Source organism: Lotus japonicus, chromosome 3, assembly GCF_012489685.1.
Source record: "Lotus japonicus ecotype B-129 chromosome 3, LjGifu_v1.2".
Taxonomy (NCBI): Eukaryota; Viridiplantae; Streptophyta; class Magnoliopsida; order Fabales; family Fabaceae; genus Lotus; species Lotus japonicus.
This window is the reverse complement of record NC_080043.1, coordinates 95,783,526-95,809,016: the sequence shown is the minus strand read 5'-3', so window position 1 is coordinate 95,809,016 and position 25,491 is coordinate 95,783,526. Positions and strand designations below refer to the sequence as shown.

The following is a 25,491-nucleotide window of genomic DNA, read 5'->3' as shown; positions in this document are numbered from 1 at the left end:
TTATCACTTTAAATATTTTTATTAGCTACAGTTATATATCATCTTAAAAATATAATATTTATTTTTATTAATATAATATTTATAATACTTGTGGTGCGCAGCGGTGTGGCGGGAATGGTGGCGGAAACTGCATACGTAAGTGTGAGGGGAAAATAAGTTTAGTGTTATTATAAATATATAAGGGTAATGGTAGAATTTTAATAAAATAATAAGGATAAAAATGAGAATAAATTTAATAAGCTATAAGCTTTAAGCTATAAGCTACCTGAGATAGCTTATAGCTTAAAGCTTTAAGCTATTAAAATAAGCTCCTTCACCAAACACTTTTGAAGAGCTTTTAAGCTAGTCAAATAAGCTTTAAGCTAGTCAAATAAGTTATAAGCTAGCTGAAATGACATGCCAAACATAGCCATAGCATACATGATTATGATTATAATCTATTATTTTCTTAAGTGCTTCCTTCTATCCAATCATTTTCAGCCACGTGCCATCAATTATTATTTTTTCCGATACAGCGGAAAGATAGACAGTAAAATAAACTAACTTAGGCCCACTATGTCCCTCAACAGCAAGGTCTCCAAATCTGGGCAAGCTACTTCCACTTCCTTGAGCGGTGCTGGTTCACTCAAGAAACCAGCCAGAAAATCTGCTGGCCGATTAACAGTAACCACCCAATCTCTTCCCATCAACTCAACAATTTGTTGCAGCTCCGGCACGAACCTGATAGTGTCTTGATGCTCAATTACAGCTATAAGTTCTTGACAATCGGTTTCACATACCAGATTGCGACCCCCCGTGCCATCAATTATTGCATATTCCTTTGTTTTTTCAACTATTATTTCCTAAAGAATCAACACCATGTTTGCTCTTTTCATATGTATCATGCATAGAACTAATTAATTATAAAGTAATGATAAATTAAGTGAGGGACAGCTGAGCAAAAGGAATAAAGAAAGGGAAATTCATCGTGATCCATAGGTATATATCCGATAATACGAAGGTGGTGGTGCAGAAGAAAACACAGTTGTGTTCTTCCCTAAGAAAGAAAGAAAGAGTAGAAGAATCAATGGAGTTAATAACAAAATATAACTAGAGAGGAAAATAAGAACTGAATCTCAGCTAGTGATTCCTCAACAATTTGTGTTGGTAGGATATGAAAAAGCATGTGGGTTAAGAGCATTTTTGTTTTTCACTTTGAGTCAAAAGTATTTATGTTGAAAATTACCTCACACTATATAATATATGCATAATTATACATATTGTTCTTTTATGGGTCATATAATCATACATACAGTTAGTTGTAATCAATTTATAGTGCCAAATGTTATAATTCAGGTCAAATCGTTGGTCAAGCAAAATGGAAAGCCTAAAGAAATGAAGAATTGTAATGTGAACTTGAATGGAAAGGTAGGGTTGCTACAACAGGAAACCAACCATAAATGTGCAAAAAGGTAGTACACAATATGCCAACACATGAAGCTTTAACAGCTAAAATCTAAATGGACACTATTTTCTCTCTGAACACAAAAACATGCCATGAATATTTTAACAAATCAAAAAAAAATGCAAACAAAAATAAATTGTGTATAAACTCTGAACATTAAGAATGAAAATTGAAGGCATAAAAGAAAAAGAGTTTAATTTTGATGCACCGACGGTGTAAAGTTTTTTTTACACCGTCAACCAATCAGATTTCAAGGATGTGACATGTCAATTAAAGAAATTAAATGAAAAGAGAGATTTTCTCACATTCTTGAAATCTGATTGGTTGACGGTGTACTTTTTCTCAAAGAAAAAACCCACCAGTGCAATTTGTGCGCATTCCCTTAAGTACCACGCAAATCAGCTACCAATACCATTACATTATTAGCATGGTTGCAGCAGTATCAGTTTTTGTTTCCTCAAAATCAATACTTAATTCTAAAAGCAACACAAAGAAACTTTTGTCCAAAATTAATTCTGACTTCAGAATCAATTGTAGAATGATCTCCAAGCATACACCGTTTTGTTCAGATAAGTTTAAGTTCCAAGAGCAAAGAATCATAGGCCAATTAAATCAAGTTTAAATCACTCCTCCACCAGCTGATCATGACACACACTTTTTCTACTTTAAGAGGACAAGGACAATGGTCATGTACCAAACCAAGGGAATAAAATTAATACTATAACTTTCTCTTATTGTCAAATTTGATGCTATACAAATTCTTTTCTACAAACCACTATGTACATTTAGCATCATATACCCACACATGAATGCCATTCTTATACCAACATAAAAAGTACTCCCCCACCCCACTAAATGTTACATTGTTATAATAATTATTTGCTTTTTAACATTCTAATACCCTCTTCTCCCCTTTTCTTCTGTACAAGATAGAACGGTAGTTCCCAACACCGGCCTCAGTGAACAAGGCTCAGGCATAACAACTATGAAATATAAAAAAGCATAATATTTTTAAGAAGCCACTTTAGGAAGTGGCAATGTCTTTTAAGGTGGAAATGTTGATTCTGATTGGCGAGTGACCAAAACCACTATATGATTTTAGTATTCTATAATTTCCCCACCCCCCATTGGAGCTCTATGTGGAACACCTTTTCTCCTCTTGGCTGTTCTGTAATTCACCACTGTTGGTGGTGGAGTTGAAGGTGAGAAGTTATGGATTTTGTTTCTGGCACTTCCATTGCTAATAACTCCACTCATTGATTCTTCAACATCAGACCCATCTGTCTCACCTAACATTTTATTCTTCCTGAACTTCTTGGAGGTTCCAACAATCTGCAAAGAAAATTCAAAAGTTGAATAAGTCATTCATAAATTTCTAGCATGTTTCGATCAGCTTCTCTTTCATAATCAACTCTGAAATCTAGAAGCGGCTCACATAAGAGTTTCCCCAGAATCAATTATGGTTTCAGAATCAATTGTCAAAGGATTTCCAAACATGCATTTCAATCATATCCACCAATTCTCAATTCCTCATCATTTTTTTACATCCTCAAAGGAAACATAGAAAGTACACATTTAATGTTCATGTACTTTATACAGAAAAGTAGTAGGTGGTAGTTACAATGTTTTCATTTTACATACAAGTACAACAATTCTACAATTCTAGAAACACAGCTCACCATGTTTTGCTACAATTAATGTAATTCAAAGATGTTAGTTTTGAATTCCATTTTACAACTGTTTGATAGAAAATTTTCCATATAGCAGGCTATGTTTAGTTATCTGAGCAAACAGAAATTAGCACTCATTTTAAGATAAAAAATGAAACAAACACTTCTCATGGATTGGATCAAAGTCTAATAAAGTTGCACTCAACTAGTATCCAACTCACACGCAGTCATTGGTCAAATGTAGGGCTACAAAGAAATTTGGTTGAATTGTATGTACCTTACAACCAAGAGAGCAGAAGCTGAAGGAATCAAGTAGGCTGCGCTCACAGACATGGCAGGTATTGGTGACCCCTTTTCCTGGCCTAGGTTGAGGCCTTTCATTCAAAAACACAATCTTGGCACTGTTTATAATGTAAGTTTGGACCCCAGCTATGTCCAGAAATTTCTGTATCTCAGACACCCTTATCACATCATGGTATGAAGACCTCCTTATCTTTGAAAATTAACAACCACCAAAAAAATGTCAGAAAGATACTAACCAGATTACTCATTCTAGCTAGAAGAAAATGCCAAAATTCATTTTTTTAAAAAATTGCCAATCTATGCAGAAACAATGGACAATATAATTGAGTAATAAACCATGATTCAATGAAAAAAAAAATCAAAATGCAGAGATTTAGGGATATTGCAAGTTGCAAAGTTTAGCATTGATTGGATTATAACAATTAAGGGAACTACACAATCAGAATAGAGACACCCAAATCTCTGGTTGATAGCATGTTTGGATGAGCTTATTTTTTCCCAGAATCAATTTTGTGGCTACTCACAAAGCTTCTCCCCAAAATTGATTCTGGCTTTAGAATCAACTGCAGAACAATTTCCAAACAGGCTTGATTGAGTCATGAAATCCCAAACACAATTCAATTCACCGATAAAAAAGATTGGTTATTTTTTCATCTAAACATGTACCTGAATTGTTCTGTGTTCCTTGTGGGAAGCCAGACAAGCAGAGCAAAGAGCCCCATTCACACAATCCAAACAAAACATGTTGCATTCAGTCTTGTGGGAATCTGAATGGACTTTGCATTGAACAAAGAAGTTAGTCTTCAAAAGAGGTTTCAGCCATGGTGGCCACTTGTTCTCCTCCTCCCTTTCTCCCACAGCAACAACACCTCCTCCTTCCTCATTGATTCCACCTCCCTAATCCAACACACCCAGAAACCAAAAAAAAAAAACAATTAGTCAAAAATTAAATGCAACCATTGAAAAAACAAACTTTGAAACAAGAAATCAAAAGGGTTGATCAAAAAGAAGAAAACAAAGGCACCCCATTAGTTGGCACTGATTGTGGTTACTGACCATGTTTTTTGGTGTTGGATTTTGATGTCTGTTAAGATTCCTCTACTGAATTGGATGCAAAAAGGGAACTTTGATGAAGAAAAAGAAGGGAAAATGGGAAAAGATTAGAACTTGGAAGTGGGGATGAGCTTTTGTAGTGGCGGGTGATGGAGGCTAAGTGCTTATCTTGCTCATCGCATCCAAGTTCAAAGTCCAAAACCGAACCTGGTTCCGAACCTCACTCCGAACCCAAACCAGAGGTATGGGTGCGTTTTTTTCAAGGAACTCATGAGGTGACCTTCCGTTTCATTTGCTTCTTTATTTATTTTTTACAATTTTTTGGATTTCTGTTTTATTTTTATTTGTGATAAGTATTTCAATTTTTTGTGATCGGGTTCTTTTCTGAAAATTATCATTAATTATAGGATTTTCTGCTTTTTTTTAAACGAACTGTGTAAGGAATTCAAAAATTTGACTTATATTTTTTTGTTTTGAAAAGAAATTTGACTTATATTGAAATACCCGTGATGTTAGTTTTTTGTTTTGTATATATGTTTAGATTTTAAGTTTAAAAAAATAAAACGTACTCTATAAAAATAGTTAAATAGAATTAAAATTTTATTAATCTCGAGTTTAAATTAAATTTTAGGATTATATTTTTTTTTTGTTACAAAGAGAGGTCAAGCCTCAAACAGAAAGGAAAAACTAAGGAACATCAAATCCTCCAGGAGGATGAACGATGTGCTCTAAGTAAGTCGAAGCAGGGAGTGACATTCACCAAACAGTGAATCAAAGTTGTGAGTACCCAATGGAAGGGATAACCCTATCTTCGCTAGATAATCAGCTAAGCAATTAGACTCCCTAGGAGAGTGGGAGATAGAAAAAGCTCCATGAGCATCTACAAGCGGTAAAATGTCGTGAGCAAATTGCCCATGTTGGTGATTCGAGACATCCCCTCGTTCAACAAAGACACCACCTCCAAAGAATCACTTTCGATCATGACGCGCGGCAGGTCCAGGCTCATAATCAGGTCCATTGCACACTTTACTGCTAATAGTTTGACAACAAATACATTGGAGAGCGCTAGATCTCCAAGATTATAGCAGAAGCCCATTCTCCAAGAACCTGTTTAAAGAGTAATTGTGATTATATTTTTCACTTTTGAAATCATAAAAGATATTTATTATTTTCACTTTCATCATTAAACTAATCATATAAATTAGAGTATTGACGTTATCACTCTTTGCACTAAGACTAACACCCTTAACCGAATTTGGATATTCGCATGTGTTAATCTCACCACAACCACATTGTTGCATTGCACAATAACCACGAGTGGTGGTGGTGGTTGAGCGACAACATTGGTCGAGGTGGTGAGGGTGATGTTGGCAAAGGTGGAGAGTATGATAGTGGTAGTTGTTGAGGGTGGCGATGGTGATGAAATTAACTTAAAATTTGTTATGATTATTTAAAAAATAGAAAACTTTGAAATAAACATGTTTTATAAATTACATAATTTAAATATATACTTAAAAAAAATTTGAATATAAAAAAAATTTAAAAACAATTTTCATTTTAAATTTTTAAAATTAATATCTTTTTTTTTTAAATTAAAATCTCAAAATATATTATAAATGTTTTTATATTTTGATATTAATTTTCAAATTACACTCATTTTTATGTTATAAAACATCTCATTCCAAAAAATCCTTTGAAAATAAATTTTAAAAATTTGATTTTATATTCCGGGCTTGTTTGATTTTTGTCTATAAAAACAAGTTTTAGAAGAAATTTTTTAAATATATTTTTTCAATAGAAGAAAGAAAACAATTTTTTGAATTAGATTTTTTAATAGAGATCACTAAATGATTAGATATTCCTTAACGGATCTTTCACCATACATGCAATGATCGAAACCTAAATTAGATGATCAATTCCTTTATATTTTATCACAAACTCATTGCTCTAATTAATTTGAAGTGTGTACATATTTGACTTTCAACTTTATACTCGGAAAGTATTGGTTTATAATATTATGATTACAATTATAGAACTAAAATATATCAATCCTAAAATACATATTTTAATTTATCTCTTAAATCATTATCATTTTTCATATCGAATATATGAATAAATTATTCATTTAAGTGAGGATTAAGTGATTAACTTTAATTGTTCAGCAGCCTGATAATGATAATAATAATAATAATAATAATAATAATAAATTCTATATGGTTATAGTCTTATTGTTAACAGCTTTGATTGTACTATTTTATTTTATTGCTAGAATAGTGTTAGGATATATATGAACTTCTCCGAATATATAATATATGAGAGAGAGAATTTTTTGTAATGTTATGTGGACCAAATGAATCAATAACTAACAGGTCACTGTTTTAAATGTAACATGATTACATAATTAAATACTTTTTGTTACTTAATATAAAATAATGACGTGTAGTTTGTTAAATGTTTAATTAAAACAACTTTTGTAAGTAAAGTTACAGTTTAATTTTGATGCAGATGTACATTTATTAAATGTATAATTCTCACGGAGAATGTTAGAGGGGTGAGCATGTAGTCATTCGGAGTGAAAAAACAAAAAGAAGAGAAAAAATAAATAAATGTGATACATGATGTAATAAAATTATATAAAGTAGTAAAAATAAAGAAAAAATAAGGTGTGTTCTATATATATCATAATTGTTCATTCATGCATTGGAGTTAATACATATATTATTCAAGAACACATTACACATGTGAAGAGAAATAGTCCAAACACAGATTAATTTTACATACAATAGGAGTTGGGAAACCTGTTAAAAAGGTAAGTATAGATAAATAATAGATAAATAAATAGTGTTAGTGTGTTACTGTGTTATGTTTGGTTCTATCTAGGAGTAAATATTTGAGCTTAGGACAAAGTCAGTTAAGTTCGGAAAACATTGTTTTCGTGATTGACAATGAGCAGACCGAAGGGTGACATGTGGAGCCAAGGATGAGTCATCTATTAAAGAAAAAATTAACTATAAATTCTTCTATCCACATTCTACACACTTCATTGAAAAATAACGAAAAAAATTAAATATTTAATTTCTATTTTAAGATATTAAATTCTTCTATCTATTTCTCTACTCTATATCTCTATCTTCTATTCTGTTTTTTTCCCTTTCTAAAACATAGTTAGCCACAATTATTGGGTCAAACTAATCCTTCTAACTATTGGATTCTCTTCGGCAAATCCTAAATAATTATGTTTTGGTATTTTGGGTTTACTCCTACCCAGGAACGAATCCACGTTCGGTAATGAGAGAAAATTGCCTCAAAGTTTTTTGTTGCACGTAATTTTTTATAAGTACTGTCCTAATTGAGACAGTTTCAATTTCCCAGTAGCAAAGCTCCACCTTCTCGCCGCTCGCACTCTCTCTAAAGTAGTAGAAAAGTTTACAAGAGAGGAAGCTAAATTAGCATGAAAGTTTATAAGAGGGGAAGCTAAAATCGCTAGGGGTCAAGACAAAAGACAGAAAAAGAATATATTACTGTCTTTTATCAAAACCCTGGTGTTTTATGAAGTAAAGGGTTGGCACATCATGAATAATGAATATAGTAATGAACATAAACAAAAATGTGTGTAATACTCTCTTGTGATACTCACTTTCTAACACCTTTTTCTTATTATATGAAAATGATATGAAATCTATTAAGTCACATGGGTTTCATTCCTTTTAAGATAGTACAAGTACAAGATACAAGATACAAGATACAAGAGTATTTGCCAATGCCCAACGATTCTACTTTAGTGTCACCATTTTGAAATTTTGCCACAAGATGTTGTACTTTATTTGACACACTAGCAGCATGGCATACCTGTCCAGGTTGTTCTACTCTTCATAATTAAATGATGTCATAGAGACCAAAATTTAGGACTAGGCATGCACCAAGGGTAACCGACTACTAGATACTAATCTTTTTCGAGGCGTTGAGGTCCTCCAATATTTAGGACTTGTGCTAATTACTAAATAATGGAATTAGTGTGTGTTAGTTTTTAGTTGAGTCCACTTAGCACACATTATTTAATCCACTTTACTTTCATATGCTCTTAACCATAAGCGTTTGTGTGTGATTCGATTAACGTTGTCATAATTGATTTTTATAAAAATGATATTGGTAAAGTGGATTATTGTAAAATGAAGTTAAGGTGGTTGAAAATAAAGTGATTTACATTTATGAAAAAAGTTACTTTATAAGTTTATATAGAGTAATGTTGTGAAATTCAATTGTAAAACCTCGAAATTAATTATGTTCAATGCCTAGTTTATACGCAAAATTGATTTTGGGACCGAAATAAATTCTCCCAAGATAGACTCCTGAACATTTATATTGTCATCCATAAGTGATTTTACAAAAAATGCACTTAAGTATGAGTTAACCAGAGCTTAAGCACAATAACTGTTGCAGTTTATTTTACTTGGTGTTCCCACAAATTAGATTCTGATTCAGAATCAGAGAAATGCAGTGCAAGATATAAATCTTATATTAAAATTAAGGAAAAAGTCTGATTGAACTGATAATCGTAAGGTTTCATTCACTGAAGATGGAAGCAAAACTGGTTTTCAGTTTATCATTAAGTATAGCAGTTATATGGAACAAGAAAACATATGACATAGTTACAGAACCAGTTCTAATGGTGGAAGTGGTTAATATCTATTCTACTTCATCTTTGACAATTCCATCATAGACCAGATATTGAAGAGCTATGGAGTACTTTGCAGCTTTAAGATTCCTACCTCTATCATCAGCTCGTGAATAGCCCTTTTCTTTCAGAACAAATGATCCAGACACATCCCCTTCTGCAACACCAGATACTATGACAACTAATAAGGAATTATACATGACAAAGAGAAAAAGCACATTGCAGGAATCCACAAGTGCAAAAAAATCTGAAGTGCATATAGTAGTATGTACTCCTTCCTTAAAACGCAAGCACTGAGGACTAAGGGAGCCAACCTTTAATTGCAAAAGTGGTGTGAATCCATTTCTTATAGATGAAGTGAAACCTTGGAGAGTCCCCCTGGTGAGTATGAGTATCTGATAAGAGAAGCTTGCAAGACCCTTTTTGACTGCCAGAGAATTTAGAAAGAAAGTTTACCATTTTGTGAGTTGTGGATGCTAAACAGCTAATTGCATGTTTGAAAATACTAGGTTGATTCTAAAGCAAAAATCAAATCAGGGAAAAGCTTATGTTTGCCAGAATTAATTCTTAAAAAATAGAAGTTAATCCAAACATTGGTTAACTCAATTCAGTTGCCTCTAGCATGTCACGAATCAACTATCACAAAAGCTTAAACTATTGGATGAAGCCTCATGCATGGTTTTATATTATCTAACATGGCAAAATCATATTCTGAACAACAATAACCAATGCATACTCACTTTGCATAAGAAATTGCGTTGTGACACAATGCTAGACTCTTAACCATGGCCAAGTCTCGTCCGCGGGGATTCGAATACCGTTGTTGGCAGACCCTTTTTCAAATCAGAATTGAAAATCAAAAGATGAAACAGAAACACATAACAGGGGTGGTTATCTGTAGAAGACAAAATTACTTGTTGTCAAAGAAATCGCCAAAATCATCGATCACAACCGCCGCAGGCAATGTATCGAGCAGATGGAAGGCAGCAAAGTACTTCCTAATATCCTCATCATCATTCACGTACTTCATTTGTATGCGGTGGAAGACATCAGAAGATGGGTCAATACCCTGAGAAAGAAAAGGGGGTTTGGAATCCAACCTTTGGCGGTTGCAGATGAAGAGGACATTTGGGTTGGAAGAGTTGGCTGCTGCAGCTACATTGAATGCATATTGGAAGAGCAGAGAAGTTTTCCCAGAAGAAGGAGGGCCAGAAAGAAGAAGCAGATTGGAATTGGAGTGTTGTTGAAGCAGTTTCAGGTGGCTGCTTCCGCTCCAGAAGAATGTCTCCACCATCACTTTCACTCTGCTCTTCTCACACTATAAATTGTATTAGGCTGGTGCCTTTGGTTTTATCTTTTTAAAGTATCATGGCTCAAATAAGGTAATTAGAAGAATTTGTGCCGATTAGAACGGTTAAAAGTAAATGTTTGAACTCTTATAGATTGAAAAGTTTGATCCTTGAGCCACACTCTTACAAGACATTTAACCTTAAGGAATATTTACTTGACACTGTGAGAGCAATTTAAGAAAAAAAAACAACTAATTTACATGCTTGTAAATTCTCAGCTAGCACTTTTTAATGATTATTGTGTTCTTATACCTTTTTATGTTTCTTTTAAAAAAAATTTATGTCTCTTTTAAAATAGAGCGATCATATGTAAACAAATGATTTCCAATCGGTTGTATCATTTTTTGTTCAACTCCTATTGAAATAAACCCATTTGTGCTAGGATTTTTTTTTTTTTTGGCATATAATGCTCAATCATTTGCCAATAATTGAAATGGAGCACATCGAAAAATATCCCCTCACAACATTAAACCCATTTGTGCTAGGATTTTTTTTTTTTTGGCATATAATGCTCAATCATTTGCCAATAATTGAAATGGAGCACATCGAAAAATATCCCCTCACAACATTAATTCCAGATGATCCCTTAGAAAGACTATTCCTATCCTCATCCCTCTTACAAAACCAACAGATGAGATTTTACAGCACCAATAAAGCTTACAATAAAGCTTATATCACAGCACCAGCTTGGTGCATCATAGCCATGGTATTGGTTTCGCGGTGTCAAAATAAACTCGGCTCACTAAACCAAGAAAGGCATTCAAGATGGAAAAGTGAAAAGAAAAAAAAAAAAAACTCTCATTAATCAACCTAGCTTTTCCATGAATGTTTCAAGCAAGGTTTGGCGCTAGGATATTTTACACCGTTAACAAAATAATTAGGAGAATTTTGAATAAGATAAACAATGTCTCGCAACTTATGATTAGACCCTCTTTACAATTTACATCAGTATGAATGAAAATTGAAAAAAAAAAGGGAATTCATGCAATAAGACGTAAGATAAGAAACAAGATAGGTAGATAAAGATATAAGTTGTCTAGAAAAAGTGTGAAAAACCAATACCCTGAAGTATAATTAAATAAATTATTTCAATAGAGTGGATAGCATTAGCACCCAATAACTGGTGAAGGCATGCAGCTTTTGTCTCGTGGCATTTAGACTCAATATGCCCACGGTGAAATTCCAGCAAACCGCCATGGCCGGTAGTTTGTCACCCACCATGGTCCGCCATTAGCAACACTGATAACAATAGAAATACTATGCCACAATAAATCAATAACAATAACTCAATATCCGATAAAGATGGAGATGATTCGACAACAGAAGTTCTGAAAACAAATTGTTAAGGTCCTGATTGAACCTTCCTCATCTAACATTAATGACAATCAGTTTGTCAACATTTCAGTTCGCAAAGCTGAATCTCATATTTCAACAGTCAACAGTTGACAGAATGCATACAAGTGAAAACGAATGACGATACTCGAAAAAGAGGATGAAGTTTTCAAGTGAATTCAGCTTCACAACTATCTCTTCCCAACAGGTTCCAACTTCAACCCCTGAAGATTCAATAGGAGATCATCCGAATTCAAGTAAACCTTGTTGGCAGAATTTGAAATTGTATGAGCAATTTCCCTAGCAGCTTCAATTCTCCTTAAGGTGATAAATGCAGGATTATTGGCAATCGCTTGACCAATCAACTGGGCACTCTTGGCTTCACCCTGTTTGTCAAAAAGTAATAAAAAATAAGGAATACATCAAATAATGATGAGTTGTAAAAGCAGCCATCTATATTGTTTCGTAGAAAAAAATACTATGGCGTCACGCTGAAAGAAATTTAACTTCCTTTCTGGATAGCTTATCCATACATTACTATTTACTAGTTACAGACAGGACAGGACAATTAAAAAGAAAAGAAAAAAAAGCTAGGGAGGAAGCAGGAGTAGAAGCTTCGTTCATAATTCTTCAGTGTTGGTGAAGTTCAACAATAGTTATAATTAACAGTCAAGATGTACCACTCAAGCAGGACAATCAGCAAATACCTTAAAAACGATTATTCCTTTCACTTTCTTTGTTTATTTTATTTTGTATGGTTTAGTAGCAATTCCAATTCCGAAATCATTGAAGCATGGCAAGTAACTTCTAGAGATAGTAATGACCATCATAAATGTAGGGGTGGGTTAGTATTTTACCTGTGCTCTAATGACAGCACTTCTTTTGTCTTGTTCAGCTTTTTCTACAACAAATTTAGCTCTCTCAGCTTCTTGAGCAGCAACCTGCTTGGCTTCAATTGCAGCTGTAAATTCCCTCCCAAACGTCAAACTTGTGATTGAAACATCATCCAAAGCAATATTAAATTGGGAGGCCCTTTCAGTCAATATCTTCCTTATTTCTCGACTAACATTCTGTACAATAGCACGTTTAACAAATAATCAGTCTCAACCATAAGGTTGTAATTCACTTGATTTCAAAGAATACAAATCCCAACTGAGGAATAAAGAGGCATAGTAAAAATTAATCCAGTTACTAATTGAGCAGAAGATAGCGGAGGATCTTTGTAAATACTAACCTCTCTCTGGGTAATGAGCTGACTGGCATTATACTGTGCAACAACAGCTTTGAGAGTTTCATGTATAATAGAAGGTAGGACCCTTTCATTATAATTCTCACCCAGAGTACGATAAACGGTAGGCAATTGGTCTGGTAGAGGACGGGTAAGGACCCTAAGTCCAATTTTCACCTAGCAAAACAAAAGATCTATGGTCAATGGAAAATGTAGTAAAACCACCGTGGTCTATGCTGCATCGAATAAGAATGAAGAGTCAAGAGAACTGAAAAAACTGTCCATACACAAATAGAGTAAAGCTTTTTGCATGATCCTAATAACAAAAGTATTAACAATTCCACCATAAATATAGAATATCATAGTGGTAGAATGTAATGGTTCAAATAAAAGGGGGAAATGGGTGAACAAGTTGAGAGTTGAGATTGACCATTTGGAGATCGCGGCTTCCTGAAGTACTCTCGACCAAATGAGGTCGTGCACGAACATCATAAATGACAGGCCTCTCAAACCAAGGAATCATGATATGTGTTCCTTCAGGATAGACCTGCGGATAAGAAATTGATATTATGCAACAAGGTTACTATTCATTCAACATAGGTCTAATTATCTATCTAACTATGATGAACCTTATCTTTGACACCGATAATACGGTTGAAGACAATGGCACGATGACCACCCTCAACATTGTACAAGCTGTTAGTAGCCCCATACACAACAAGCCCACCGATAATGCTGACTTTGAGCAAAGCAGCAACTCCACCGCCAGGAACCTTTGGGACATTGACGTTCTTGAAATTCATCTGTCGTCGTCGTCGTCAACAACAGCAAAATCATCAAATGGTGGAATAAATCAAGCAGATTAATCAGCAAATCGCACAGGTAACAGATATAATCAGAAAAATCTAGAAGGTGAACAAACAACGATGAGTTAACAATAAAATCAACAAAACTAAATGTTGCATCGTTGCATTTGCGAAAACCCTAAAACTAGTTGCAGGAAGAAGAAGAAGAAGAAGAAGAAGAAGAAGGAGAAATTGAGATGAAAGGTAAAGCGTGTAGCGAACCTTGGTTGCGGGTTGGAGAGGTTTTTGGCTTGATGGAAAGATGTAGGGTTTTAGAGCTCACACCGCTTCCTGGGATTGGGAATGCGTTTTAGGTTGTTTGGGTCGGGTTCTTTTTCTTTCTTTCTTTTTAATAATTAGTTAATGTTTTTTGTAATCAAATTATAAGTCCAATGCAAGTTAGGATAAAAATCAACAAAAATAAAATTGACATATTTGATTCCTGCTGTAGACTTTACTTAAGGGTTTAACACAAGTGGAGAATGTGCATTTCTTTAAGGAATTTTGTCTAGCTTCTGACTCGGGTTCGATCACCTCTAAGGACGTGAGATAATTTTCCAGTGGAAACTGGTGACCAAATGACAAAAAAAACTTCACTTAAGGTTCAACTCTGATTTATTACTTATTATTATTATTTTATTAAGGTTTGACCTTCCTTGAAAGTTTAATCAGACTTATTAATCTACTTAAATGTTTGTTTTATAATAAAATGTTTGCCTTTACTTGTAAAAGTCTAATGTGACCAAGGTAGTCGGGATCTGGATCGTAAGATCCTACGATCCACAAGTACAATTTTGATCTGGATCGTCATATTAGGATCAGGATCTTTGAGGTAGGATCTTCGGATTCGAATCCAATCCTACCCTTTAATGGTCAGATTTTAATTTTTTTTTTCTTTCTGGTTTGGCCACTAATTTACCCGATACCCATTTACCCACTCATTCCAAACCTACTTATATTTTCATTTTTCAATTAGAAATAGTGAAGAGTGAAATTGCTCTTAAGTCTTGACTGTCACCTCAACTGCGCCCTTGGCTGTTGGCGATAACTGCGGTGACTCATGAGTAATGTTTTGAACTGTTACTAGTCTTATGTTATGAACTGTTTTAGATGTCTTACATTCTTATGTTAGAAACTTATTATGGATGTCTTACTTTTAATGTTAAGAATGTGTTCTTATGGTGAATCATGAATAATGTTTTGGATATGTCTTATGTTATTAATTAACTTTATGGATATATGTTTTGGACTTATTTTACATGGGTCTTACTCTTTACTCATATTTTAAGAAACATAAGAATTTGTGTTTCTTATGGTTAATCATGAATAATTTTTATTATATGTGACTTTTTGTATATGTGTATTTTATTAAATACGTACTAGCGTTTCTTGTAGGATCTTACAATCTGATGATGATTCTCCGATCTTCGACTTTTATTCGCCTCTCAATCTTACGTAGGATTCCGATTTAAACTACCTTAGATGTGACCCATTTTTTGGATAACCAATTCATGGCTATGCCCATCAGCTCAACTTTTGACACTTATAGTTATTGAATCATTTTTATATGCTTATTGGGTCAAACTCTTTTGCCCATAGAGTTTCAAACTTGGGCAATGATACAATCACAAACATGCAAACTAATAGAACAAGGAAAATGATTGATAGCTCGAATTATAAAATTGACGAATTTTAGGAATGAATTAAAGTATTAATCTATGTTGCACGGATGTAGGTACGGTACCGGGTACCAGTACGGGTACGTGGACGACATTTTTTGAAAAAACAAGGTGCGGGTACGCCAGTTATATATATATTCATTTAAATAAATAAACAAATATATATATAGAAATAAAATGTTTTATACCACAATATTATTAATTAAAAATATCAAATCTTCTAATGTTCAATACTCGTATTTCTTGGCCAATACTCATATCAGAGACCAACATGAAAATCATCACAGAACGGTAGATTCAATGGTGGCATGATGGGAGAAAGAAGAACGTGAGCGGCTATCTCTCTGCATTCTTCATAGCAGTCGTATGTCAGAAAGAGTGAAAAATAAATTAGGTTTTCGTCTTTTGAAAAAATTGAGAATACATTTTTTTAAATAAAAAACTACAAAACGACAACATTTTTCTTTTAAAAAAAAAAAACTTATTCGCCGTACCCAAAACGTATTCACGGAGCACCCAAAACGTACCCAGTTTTTTTGTTTGGCGATGCATTTGGGTACGTTCCAGGTACGTACCCACGACGTACTCACTGCGTACTCATACCGGGTACGTACCCGATACCGGTACTCTGCCAATTTTGGCATACCCGTGCAACATAGGTATTAATCTATCCCTTTGAATTCTCATTATCGCTTCAGAATCCTTTTATCTCTCTTTCCCAACTCCATTTCATCAATTGCTTTCTGGATCCATGGTTAATTGGACAAAATCCAAAATAAATTGCGAAACCCAAATGGTGTACTCTAGTTTGGTTTAATTGATCTATTTGTATGGTGTTTTGGGTAGTGTAGTGACAGATGGTGAGCAATTGAGTATGGGGAAGGCATGCACTGCACGTGTCCTTGAGTCAAGGGTAAGAATTCAGAAAATGAAAAAAAAACGAAGTGGAAATCAAGGATCACCACCATTCGTTGGTTTCGTGGGCTGGTTTTTTCTAGACAAATAGCAATACTCATCGAACAAAACCAACAAAATATGCATCCTTACATGCATACAGCAAACTGACATGCATCATATATTTCTAACTTATAACTTCATAAAACCCAAAACTTTAACTTTAACACCTTAACTTTAACACAACTTTATGGGAGGTGAAATGATAAGAGAGATAGGAAGAAAAGAAAAAGTAAGAGAAAGAAAGTATGAGATGTGATAGATGATAAGAGGAAAGAGATAGAAACAAAAATAAGTGAAAATTAAGTGTTTAAAATATGAAGTGTGTATATATATATATATATATATATATATCATTACGGTTAAGATTTGAATTTTAGGGTTTTTCATAGTAATATTTAAGGAATTCCACATCCATATTGCAAGATTAAAACAAAGTACATACCTTTGTATGTTGATGAAGACCTCTCCTTTGTTCTTATTCGAATCAGCATCTCATACGATCATTTCTCTCCCTCCAAGTCAATGGCTTTAACACCTTCATTGAACCGCCACTGAAACCAGCAATGCATCTTCGTTTCTCTTTCTCTACGTCGTTTCTTCTCTGTCAGGGCAACGAGAAGTGGAGAGGTTGCTAATGTGGAGAGTAAGGTGGCAGGGACCAATTTGACCACAATTTCTACCTATCAGCTGCTAACACGTGTGTTGAGTGTTTCATTTTTTGGGGGAAAATAAATAATTTCCACGTCTGCTCTCCCAGGTGGAATAAAAATTCCATGTCACTATTTCCGTTAACGGAAGTCTAAGTTTTTTAACGTTAGAGACTAGCATGAATATTGGTATGGATGAGCTAAATAGTACTTGATGGATTAAAATTTCCTAAATCTAGGATTCAAATCCTACTAGTATCAGCATACACAACAAAGAGACTAACATGAATAAGTTTTACTACACTCACGAATCGCAAGATGCATTTTAAAAGTTTAGAGACAAATTAGGGACCAACTTAAGGTGCCCACTAGGGTGGGCAACTTTTTTTTTGGTTCACCCATGGACCATCATTTACCACCGTCGGATCTTGGAATATAAGAATATTCTTTAGATTGATGGTCAAGATTTAATTTCTACTAAAAGGGTATAATTGTAATCTCACCATAATGACCTTTTGTTTCTGTTTTGAAGAATTCAGTCATAATCTCCATAGCCCCATCTGAGAACAAGAATCACCCATCACCCATTTTCTCCAAAAGTTAAAATCTTTACAAATAAATGAATGTTTCAGGCATGATTTTAGCTTCTAATCACAATCTCAAAAGTTGAACCTATGGGTCTTACATAGCAATCCTCGTGAATACAAGAAAAAAAGTTGAACTTGGAATCTTAATGAGTGTGTGTGCTTTTTCAAAAACTGAAAAATTGTTTTATGATGTTGCAGATAGGAACACGCACCATGTTAACATCAAAAGTGTGGCATGCGAGATTTATAGGACTTGTTTGGTTTCTTCAAATTCGTGGATCCACAAAGTTGAAAAATCAAACCTTTTGAGTAAATCTTCACTAATATATCACGGTGACAACAATCAGTTCATTATTTTTAATTTCATATTAATTGTTGCAGCTTGACAGAGAAACAGACTAACTAAACCCAGAACCCAACCAACCAGAACCCCCATGAAATCAGTCCACTTTCTTCATAAGCACATTCGAAAGAATCGCCGATTCAAACGGCGCAAGAAGTTGTTGATGAAGGCAAGGTTTCTTCAGCGGTTGAAGAAACACCGACTCAGGAAGCCTCGATTGTGAGGCGGTGAAGGTAGATCCAGTTGTGAAACCGTCGATTCAGGCGATGTGGACACCGTTCATGAGACGGTGAAGGAAGAAGGAGGTTGTGGAGGAGAGGAGGATCCCGAATCTGGAGGATGGCGAATTTCAGATTCAGATGGGTTAGAGATTGGTTGGTGATGGTGAAAGGAGATAAGCCACAGAGGATTCAATTGATTTTGGGATTTTTTTAATATATATTTAATTATTGCAAAATTACCTAAAACACATTGGTCCATGGGATGGACCAAAAAGAAAGTTACCCACCCTAGTGGGCACCCCAACTTAAGGCTATGTTTGGATTGATGGAACTTAACGGAGCGGAACGGAATGAAATATAGTGGAACGGAATGGAGCGGAACAGAATGGATTAAAAATTTCATTCCATTGTTTGAGTATTTTATGACGGAGCGGAACAAAGCTACCACTTCATTGTTTGGATAATGGACGGAACATAATTAATTATAATTTTTTTTTCCTATATTATCCTTTTCATATATAATTCATTTTTTTTGTTCATGATATGATTTCTCAAATATAATTCTCATATCATATACCATAACTATTTTAACCAAATAATTACATTTTATGAGTAATATCAGGTCAAACAATAGTAATACTAATTAGTGTACAAAAATAAATAGAGGCTTCTGCTTCGTATACTTCATATAATCATTTCAGTAAATAAATTAACTTAATAGCCATTCACACTGATCATCAACTACAAATGAGAAAATTTAACCATCAACTTATTAAATGAAAAACGAAACTGAAACTTATAGTGGATTAAACCAATAAATGCGTGAAAATCAAGGCCACATATTATGGCTAAATAGATTATTCTTATGCCAATTCAATAGCATGATTTTAAGGAGAAAAAATTACTGGAATATCAAGGAATCGAGGTATGATAGAGTTCGAATTTACGTGTTATCAAAATGAGGGATTGCGATGACACGAGAGGAAATTGGAACTCGCAAATCATTGCAAGATCATTTAGGTATAATGATTCTAATATCAATTGCTTTCCACTAATTTGTTGAACATGAGTCGGGCATTAATATGAAAAAAATAGACAAATCAGTGAGCATAAACAGAGTGGAGAGAAAATCAATTGAAGGGAAGCACTTTCAAAAGGGGCTAGAGATTGATAATAACATGAGGATGAAGAGGTAATTTTATAATTTTAATACTTCAACAAATTTTGCTCCATCCCATTCCTCCCAAATTTGAGGGGAGAAAAAATGAGGAAAAATAGTGGTATATGATGGAATGTGTACCACTGGGTTCCACTCCACTCCATTCCTCCCTCCCTTCCCTTCCGCTACACTCCATCCCCTCCCACAATCCAAACGAAACCTAACTATTTTTTTTTAAAGGACAAAACATTTGAGATAGCGTCATTGAAAAGAATTAGGTCTCACTATTACATCACTCTCAAAAGTAAGGGCATATATCGTACCCTTGCTGTGTAGGGCGGTTCAGCACATTCTCGGAAGCAAACAAAGGCGGTGACGAAAAAAAGAAGAAGAAAGCGATTGAAGGTAACACTTTAGGGTTTTTTTAGGGTTTCTCTTCGTCTCCATGGAATGTGGATTGGTTCTCGAACCAGAACTCGAGCGTCTCATTCAACAAAACCAGAACGACCACGATGCGATTGTTCAAGAATCGATTATGGACGCTTCTGCGGAGATTGAATTGAAGGAGCGAGAACTCGCTCTGCTTCGCAAATCCATTGACGAGTGTCGCGTTAAGCGAGAGGCGCAGGTGCACCGAATCCAAACCCTAGAGAGGCTCATTGAGGACCGCACCAATTTGCTTGATGCTAAGGAGAAGCAGGTTGGTTCCATCGAGCGCCAGTTGAGCTCCTACTGCCGCAATGTGGACGCCAAGGAGCGGGAGTATTGTGAGATTCAGCGGAGTGTTGAGGAGAGGAAGGTGGAGGTTGAGGTCATGGGAGAGGTGCTGAAATCGGTTCAGAAGCAGATTGGGGAGAGCGAGAGGAGTTTGAGGTTGAAGGAGGAGGAGTGTAACTGGCAGCTTGAGATGATGCACCAGTTGATTAGCGAGCGCGATGAAGTTCATAAGAAGATGCAGAGAGATTGAGGTGTGTGGAAATGAACTTGGCGCGAAGGAAGGGAGGCTTTGTGTTGTGGAAGGGTTGATTCGGGAGCGGGAGAAGGAGCTTCGGGTGAAGGATGATGAGTTAGACAATATTCATAGGGAATGTGAGTGGAAGGTGGAGGAGCTCAAGGGGCTTTCGGTGAGAATTGATGACTGCAAGAAGGAGCTGAGGGTGAAAGAGGAAGAGGTTGATTCGATGCAGAGGTTGATTGATGGAGAAGGGAAGGAGCTGGAGTTTAAGAGGAGGAATTTGCTGAAGTCAATGCAGGTGAAGATCAATTTGATTGAGAAGAAAGAGAAGAAGCTTGAAGAAGGAATGAAGGATCTTGAGTTGATGAAGAAGCAATTTGAAGGGCGAGTGAAGGAGTTCGAGTCTAAAGAGAAGCAATATGGAGGGCAGGGGAAGGAGCTGAAAGTAAAGGAGAGGAGATTTAAAGAAAGAGTGAAAGAATTTGAATCAAAAGAGAAGCAATTTGAAGGAAGAGTGAAGGAGATCGAATTGAGGGAGAAGCATTTTGAAGGAAAAGCCAAGGATATTGAGTTGAAAAGGAATCAATATGAAGAAAAACTTAAGGAGCTTGAGTTGAAAGAAGCACAGTTTAATGAGCAACTGAAGGAGCTCAGCTCAAAAGAGAAGGAGATTGGGGATCTTGAGTTCAAAAAGAATCAATATGAAGGACAATTGAAGGAGCTTGAGCTAAAAGAGGCGCAGTTTAGGCTGGCACTCAAGAAGCTTGAGTCAGAAGAAAACCAGTTTGAAGGAAGACTGAAGGATCTTCAGTCAAAACAAGATCAATTGGGAAGACAGCAGAAAGAGCTTGAATTAAAAGAGAAGCGATGTGAATCATTAAGAAAATCATTTGAAGAGGGGCAAGTGTTGAAAGGGAAGTCCAATATCCTCCTTCATCAAGTGAAGGCCGAGCCGCAGGATTTGACAGATGTCGGCAGTATAAACAATTGCAAGAATTTGCAGTTGCTCTTTAATCTTCTGAAAAATTATGCATTGGTGTGTAGTCAAGTCCCTGATGCTCTTCGAGCATCAGCTGACTCTAGTATAGTGGTGCTAGACACAATAAAAAGCTCTTGTCCTCCTCAGTTGAGGCAAGAAGTTGCTGAATGTGATGCAAATATTTCAAGGGCAATACGTAATCTTTTGATTGATGAACTAAAGAAGTCTTCTCCAGTAATTAGTTCTCTTGCAAAACAAGAAGCAATAAAATTTGCAAGTGACTGGAAGGTAAATATAGCGGCACCTGATACTGACTGTTTGGAGATTCTGGATTTTTTCAAGTTTGTTGCTACTTATGAGATTGGTTCATCTTTCAATGAACATGAACTTCAGAGGCTTCTAGATATCATTGCCCAGCATTGTCAGGCGCAAAAAGCCCTTGGTAATATTGAGAAACTACCAGGTAAATACACACACTTATTTCTATATTTTATTGGAACATTTTTCAACTTATCTGTAAACTGCCTTCTTTGATAATGTTGATATTTTTATCTCATTGGTTGGAACTTGTCTCTGCAGTCAGGTTAATATTGCATATCTTAATCAAATTGAAAGGCTTCCTTAATTTTCTTATGGATAGGTAGACCATACATATATAGATATCTTTTATGATTTGTTGTCTGACTGCCCGAAATTGTATATTTTTTTTTTCTTTTTAAACACTCGTGTGCATTTATTCCACCATTGGCATGTATTACATTGTTCTCTCAAGTCTCACCTATTATTTATCGTGTCCTCTCATTAATCTTATACAATCTCTAGTGATTCAGTTATAACACTATGATGATGCTTGTAAATATTAGTATATAGCGACTTTCCTTGTGTTGTCCATCCATATCAAGCTTGCAGAGTTTTGCATTATTGTAGACTTTCATACTGCACTCCATGATCTTTGTTTCCCCATTGTAACTACTATTTCAAGATGCCTTTATTAACTTGAGATAGCTTAAGTATCTGCTGGCTAAATATTAATTTATATCTTACACAGATAATCAAATTTGTTCCACCAACGCTGATGGAAGAAATTTGCAGTTGCTCTCAAATGAGCCTGCGTCGATTGGCCATGACATTTTAGCTTGTCTCCAAACATCATCAGATCCAGCAACACTTGTTTTGGATATAATTTATAACGCTATTGTTCCACAGAAAAGGAAGGAAAATGAAGGTGTAATTATTGATTGGAGTCACATCACTCTCTTAGATCAGCTGATGAGAATCTCACCGTCTCCACATATCAGACCCCAGACAAGAGGCGCGGCAAAAAAGCTAGCAATGGATTTGAAAGCAAACTTTTACCCAATAGATGAAAATTCTTCCGGGGTTCTGGGTTTTCTACTGCTTTTATCCATTTATGGATTAGTTTCTTTCTTCAATGAAGATGAAGTTCTCAAGCTTTTTGAATTAGTTGCTCAGCACAAGCTGGCTGTAGAGCTGTTTCGGACCCTTGGTTTTTCAGATAAAATATCTGGTATGTTTGTTAAAAATTGTCTTAATTTATTTTGGTTGGAGATATTAGGGAGGTGTTTTTGTAGTTTCAAAAGATATTGAAAATAGCATGGTGAAAGAGAAAAAGAGAGTTATATAAATTGTGTAAGTCTAGAAATTGCTTTGTCTTTCCTCCCTTGAATTTTTTTTGGGTTAACATATGAATGCTTCTGTCTATAAAAATGATAAATATAAAATATTCTGAATTAAATAGAAAAATTCTTGTTCAATTTGGCAATCTCAAACATTTTTGAAATGTGACGGAAAAATTTAGAGATACACGAAATAGTACTGTAAGATTAAGATGTTAGCTTTCGAACAAAATTGAATCCATCATGTCAGTACTAACATGTCCTAATTCTTCTGTTGATTCTTACAAAGTAATTTCTGTGGGACATTTCTAGTTTTAGGGTTGATGATGTAAAATTATCTTGTGTTTCAGATTTGGTTGAGAACCTTATTATGAAGAAGCGGTATGTTGGTGCTGTTAGATTCATTTGTGCATATAAGTTGACTGACAAGATCGACCCAGTTGGTCTCTTACGGCTCCAAATAGCGAGGGCAAATCAGCTTTTCAGATATGGCAGAAAGAAGCCTATTGCAAAAAAGGTTATTTTCCCCTTTCAAATGCCATCTCATTGAATTATCAATCTTCATGCTAGTTACATATATGTTGAACGTGAACTCAGGTTAGGGGCAAAGATTTAGAAATTCGTATTCTGGGAGAAGTTCTACAGTGCATTTCAGATAACAATCTAGGATCTCAGGATCTAGTTAATGAGATTCAAGATCGCATTCTAGCAATAAAACAGGAGAAGGAAGAACTTTTTGTGCTACAAAAGCAGACTGAAGAACTTGGTCATCTTGTATCAAAGCTTAAAACCCAAGAAGTGCACCAACCTGAAGATAACAAATGTGCCAAAGAAGCATTTCCCGAAAATCAAGAGCAACAACCTGAAGAGAAGATCAATGCAGATATCACAGTCACTGAGAATCAATTTAAAGTGCAACAACCTAAAGAAAAGGAGAGTGCAAATGGAGCAGTCACTAAGAATGAGGTTAAAGTGAAACAGCCTGAAGAAAATAAGAGTGCAAATGGAGCAGTCACCAAGCATCAAGCTAAAGTGCAACATGCGGAAGCAAAGAAACCTGTAAAGGGAGTGCAACATAAAGCACAGCTATATGTAAAGGGAGTGCAACAGAGACCACAGCTTTATCCTCATGGAGCAATAAGCAAGAGAAAAGCGAAAAAACTTAGAATGCAGAGTGCAAATGGAGCAGTCACCCTGAATCAAGCTAAAGTGCGACAACCAAAAGCAAAAAAACCTGCAAATGTAGCAGTCACCGTCGATCAAGTGAAAGTGCAACAACCAGAAGCACAGAACAAACGTCCTATTGAAGCAGTGCTCAATAATCATCCATTACATCAGCCGGGTCTCGACAACAAACGTCCTCGGACAGGTGAACCACGCTCTCTGCCTCCTCGTGTCTTCACTTCTCATTACCAACATAGCTTTTATCCTAGTGGAATGCCTTCACCACTTGGACTCCCTCCAGACTACTATGGTGTTGCTGGCGGAGCAAATTATTTTTGTCACCCCAGCCCTTATCCCCCTTTTAGATGACCGTGTGAAGACGCATTTATAGCGTGTTTGATTCTGCAGTTGGGAGCCCTATAATCACTTATGGGGAGAAGCTAAAGTGTAGCTTCTTGGGTTCTGTATTCACAACCAATCCAAACGTGCTATAGTTGTATGTAGTTTTGTTGTGCTTGTAAATAGTAGATTTTGCTCAGCTTAGCTTTTTTTGCCCCATATTATTGGATTAAAGATTAATGAATTACGTTAGAAAAAAAGATTAATGAATTAGTTATAACAGAAATTAGTAATTTAAAATATCTGTAACCAATAAAAATTTGAAATGTCTGATTCTTGTGCTTGTACCCGTTGCACGTGTCAGTATTATATATTTAATTATAACTATATTACGTTTAAGGTAAAATATGTTATGAAAAAATTATTAAGTATTCAAAATTTAAAGAAATGGTACTCTATGTTGCACGGGTACGCCAAAATTGGCAGAGTATCGGGACGGATACGCCGTGGGTACGTACCTAGTACGTGCCCAAATGCATGCGTACGTTTTGGGTATTTCGTGGGTACGTTTTGGGTACGACGGATAAGTTTTTTTTTTTTGAAAAAAAAATGTTCAAAACTATGTTGTTTTATGTTGTTTTGTAGTTTTTTATTTAATTTTAAAAATTAAAAAATTTATTCTCAATTTATTCAAAAGACCAAAACCTAATTTACCTTTCACTTTTTTCTAACATACAACTGCTATGAAGAATGAAGAGAGATAGCCGTTCACGTTCTTCTTTCTCTCATCATGCCACCATTGAACCCACCGTTCTGTGATGGTTTTCATGTTGGTCTTTGATACGAGTATTGGCCAAGAAATACGAGTATTGAACATTAGGAGATTTAATATTTTTAATTAATAATATTGTGTTAGAAAACATTT

At 35.1% G+C, this 25,491-nt stretch overlaps 4 protein-coding genes across 5 annotated transcripts; 1 reads left to right on the top strand and 3 right to left on the bottom strand.

The window, feature by feature from the left end:
* Positions 1–2,135: 2,135 nt before the first annotated feature.
* LOC130747814 (protein RGF1 INDUCIBLE TRANSCRIPTION FACTOR 1-like) lies at positions 2,136–4,632 on the bottom strand. Its single transcript, XM_057600854.1, has 4 exons — positions 4,474–4,632; positions 4,084–4,314; positions 3,392–3,607; positions 2,136–2,776 (listed from the first exon to the last, which is right to left on the bottom strand). Exons 1-4 carry the CDS (start codon positions 4,474–4,476, stop codon positions 2,543–2,545), a joined length of 684 nt encoding a protein of 227 aa, XP_057456837.1. The 5' UTR covers positions 4,477–4,632; the 3' UTR covers positions 2,136–2,542.
* A 4,390-nt stretch (positions 4,633–9,022) lies between these two features.
* Positions 9,023–10,518, bottom strand: LOC130743081 (uncharacterized). Of its 2 annotated transcripts, none has more exons than XM_057595194.1 (4): positions 10,060–10,518; positions 9,886–9,978; positions 9,460–9,572; positions 9,023–9,317 (listed from the first exon to the last, which is right to left on the bottom strand). In XM_057595194.1, exons 1-4 carry the CDS (start codon positions 10,437–10,439, stop codon positions 9,157–9,159), a joined length of 747 nt encoding a protein of 248 aa, XP_057451177.1. In that variant the 5' UTR covers positions 10,440–10,518; the 3' UTR covers positions 9,023–9,156. The 2 variants fall into 2 exon arrangements, with proteins under 2 accessions (XP_057451177.1, XP_057451178.1); XM_057595195.1 differs by having other exon boundaries at positions 9,023–9,302; positions 10,060–10,512.
* Positions 10,519–11,762: 1,244 nt separating this feature from the next.
* On the bottom strand, positions 11,763–14,253 carry LOC130747813 (prohibitin-1, mitochondrial-like). Its single transcript, XM_057600853.1, has 6 exons — positions 14,122–14,253; positions 13,684–13,857; positions 13,485–13,601; positions 13,061–13,231; positions 12,684–12,896; positions 11,763–12,212 (listed from the first exon to the last, which is right to left on the bottom strand). The coding sequence occupies exons 2-6, from the start codon at positions 13,855–13,857 to the stop codon at positions 12,018–12,020; spliced, it is 870 nt and encodes a 289-aa protein (XP_057456836.1). The 5' UTR covers positions 14,122–14,253; the 3' UTR covers positions 11,763–12,017.
* Positions 14,254–19,679: 5,426 nt separating this feature from the next.
* LOC130747812 (uncharacterized) lies at positions 19,680–24,826 on the top strand. Its single transcript, XM_057600852.1, has 4 exons — positions 19,680–21,889; positions 22,475–22,954; positions 23,414–23,580; positions 23,661–24,826. The coding sequence occupies exons 1-4, from the start codon at positions 20,428–20,430 to the stop codon at positions 24,594–24,596; spliced, it is 3,045 nt and encodes a 1,014-aa protein (XP_057456835.1). The 5' UTR covers positions 19,680–20,427; the 3' UTR covers positions 24,597–24,826.
* Positions 24,827–25,491: the final 665 nt, after the last annotated feature.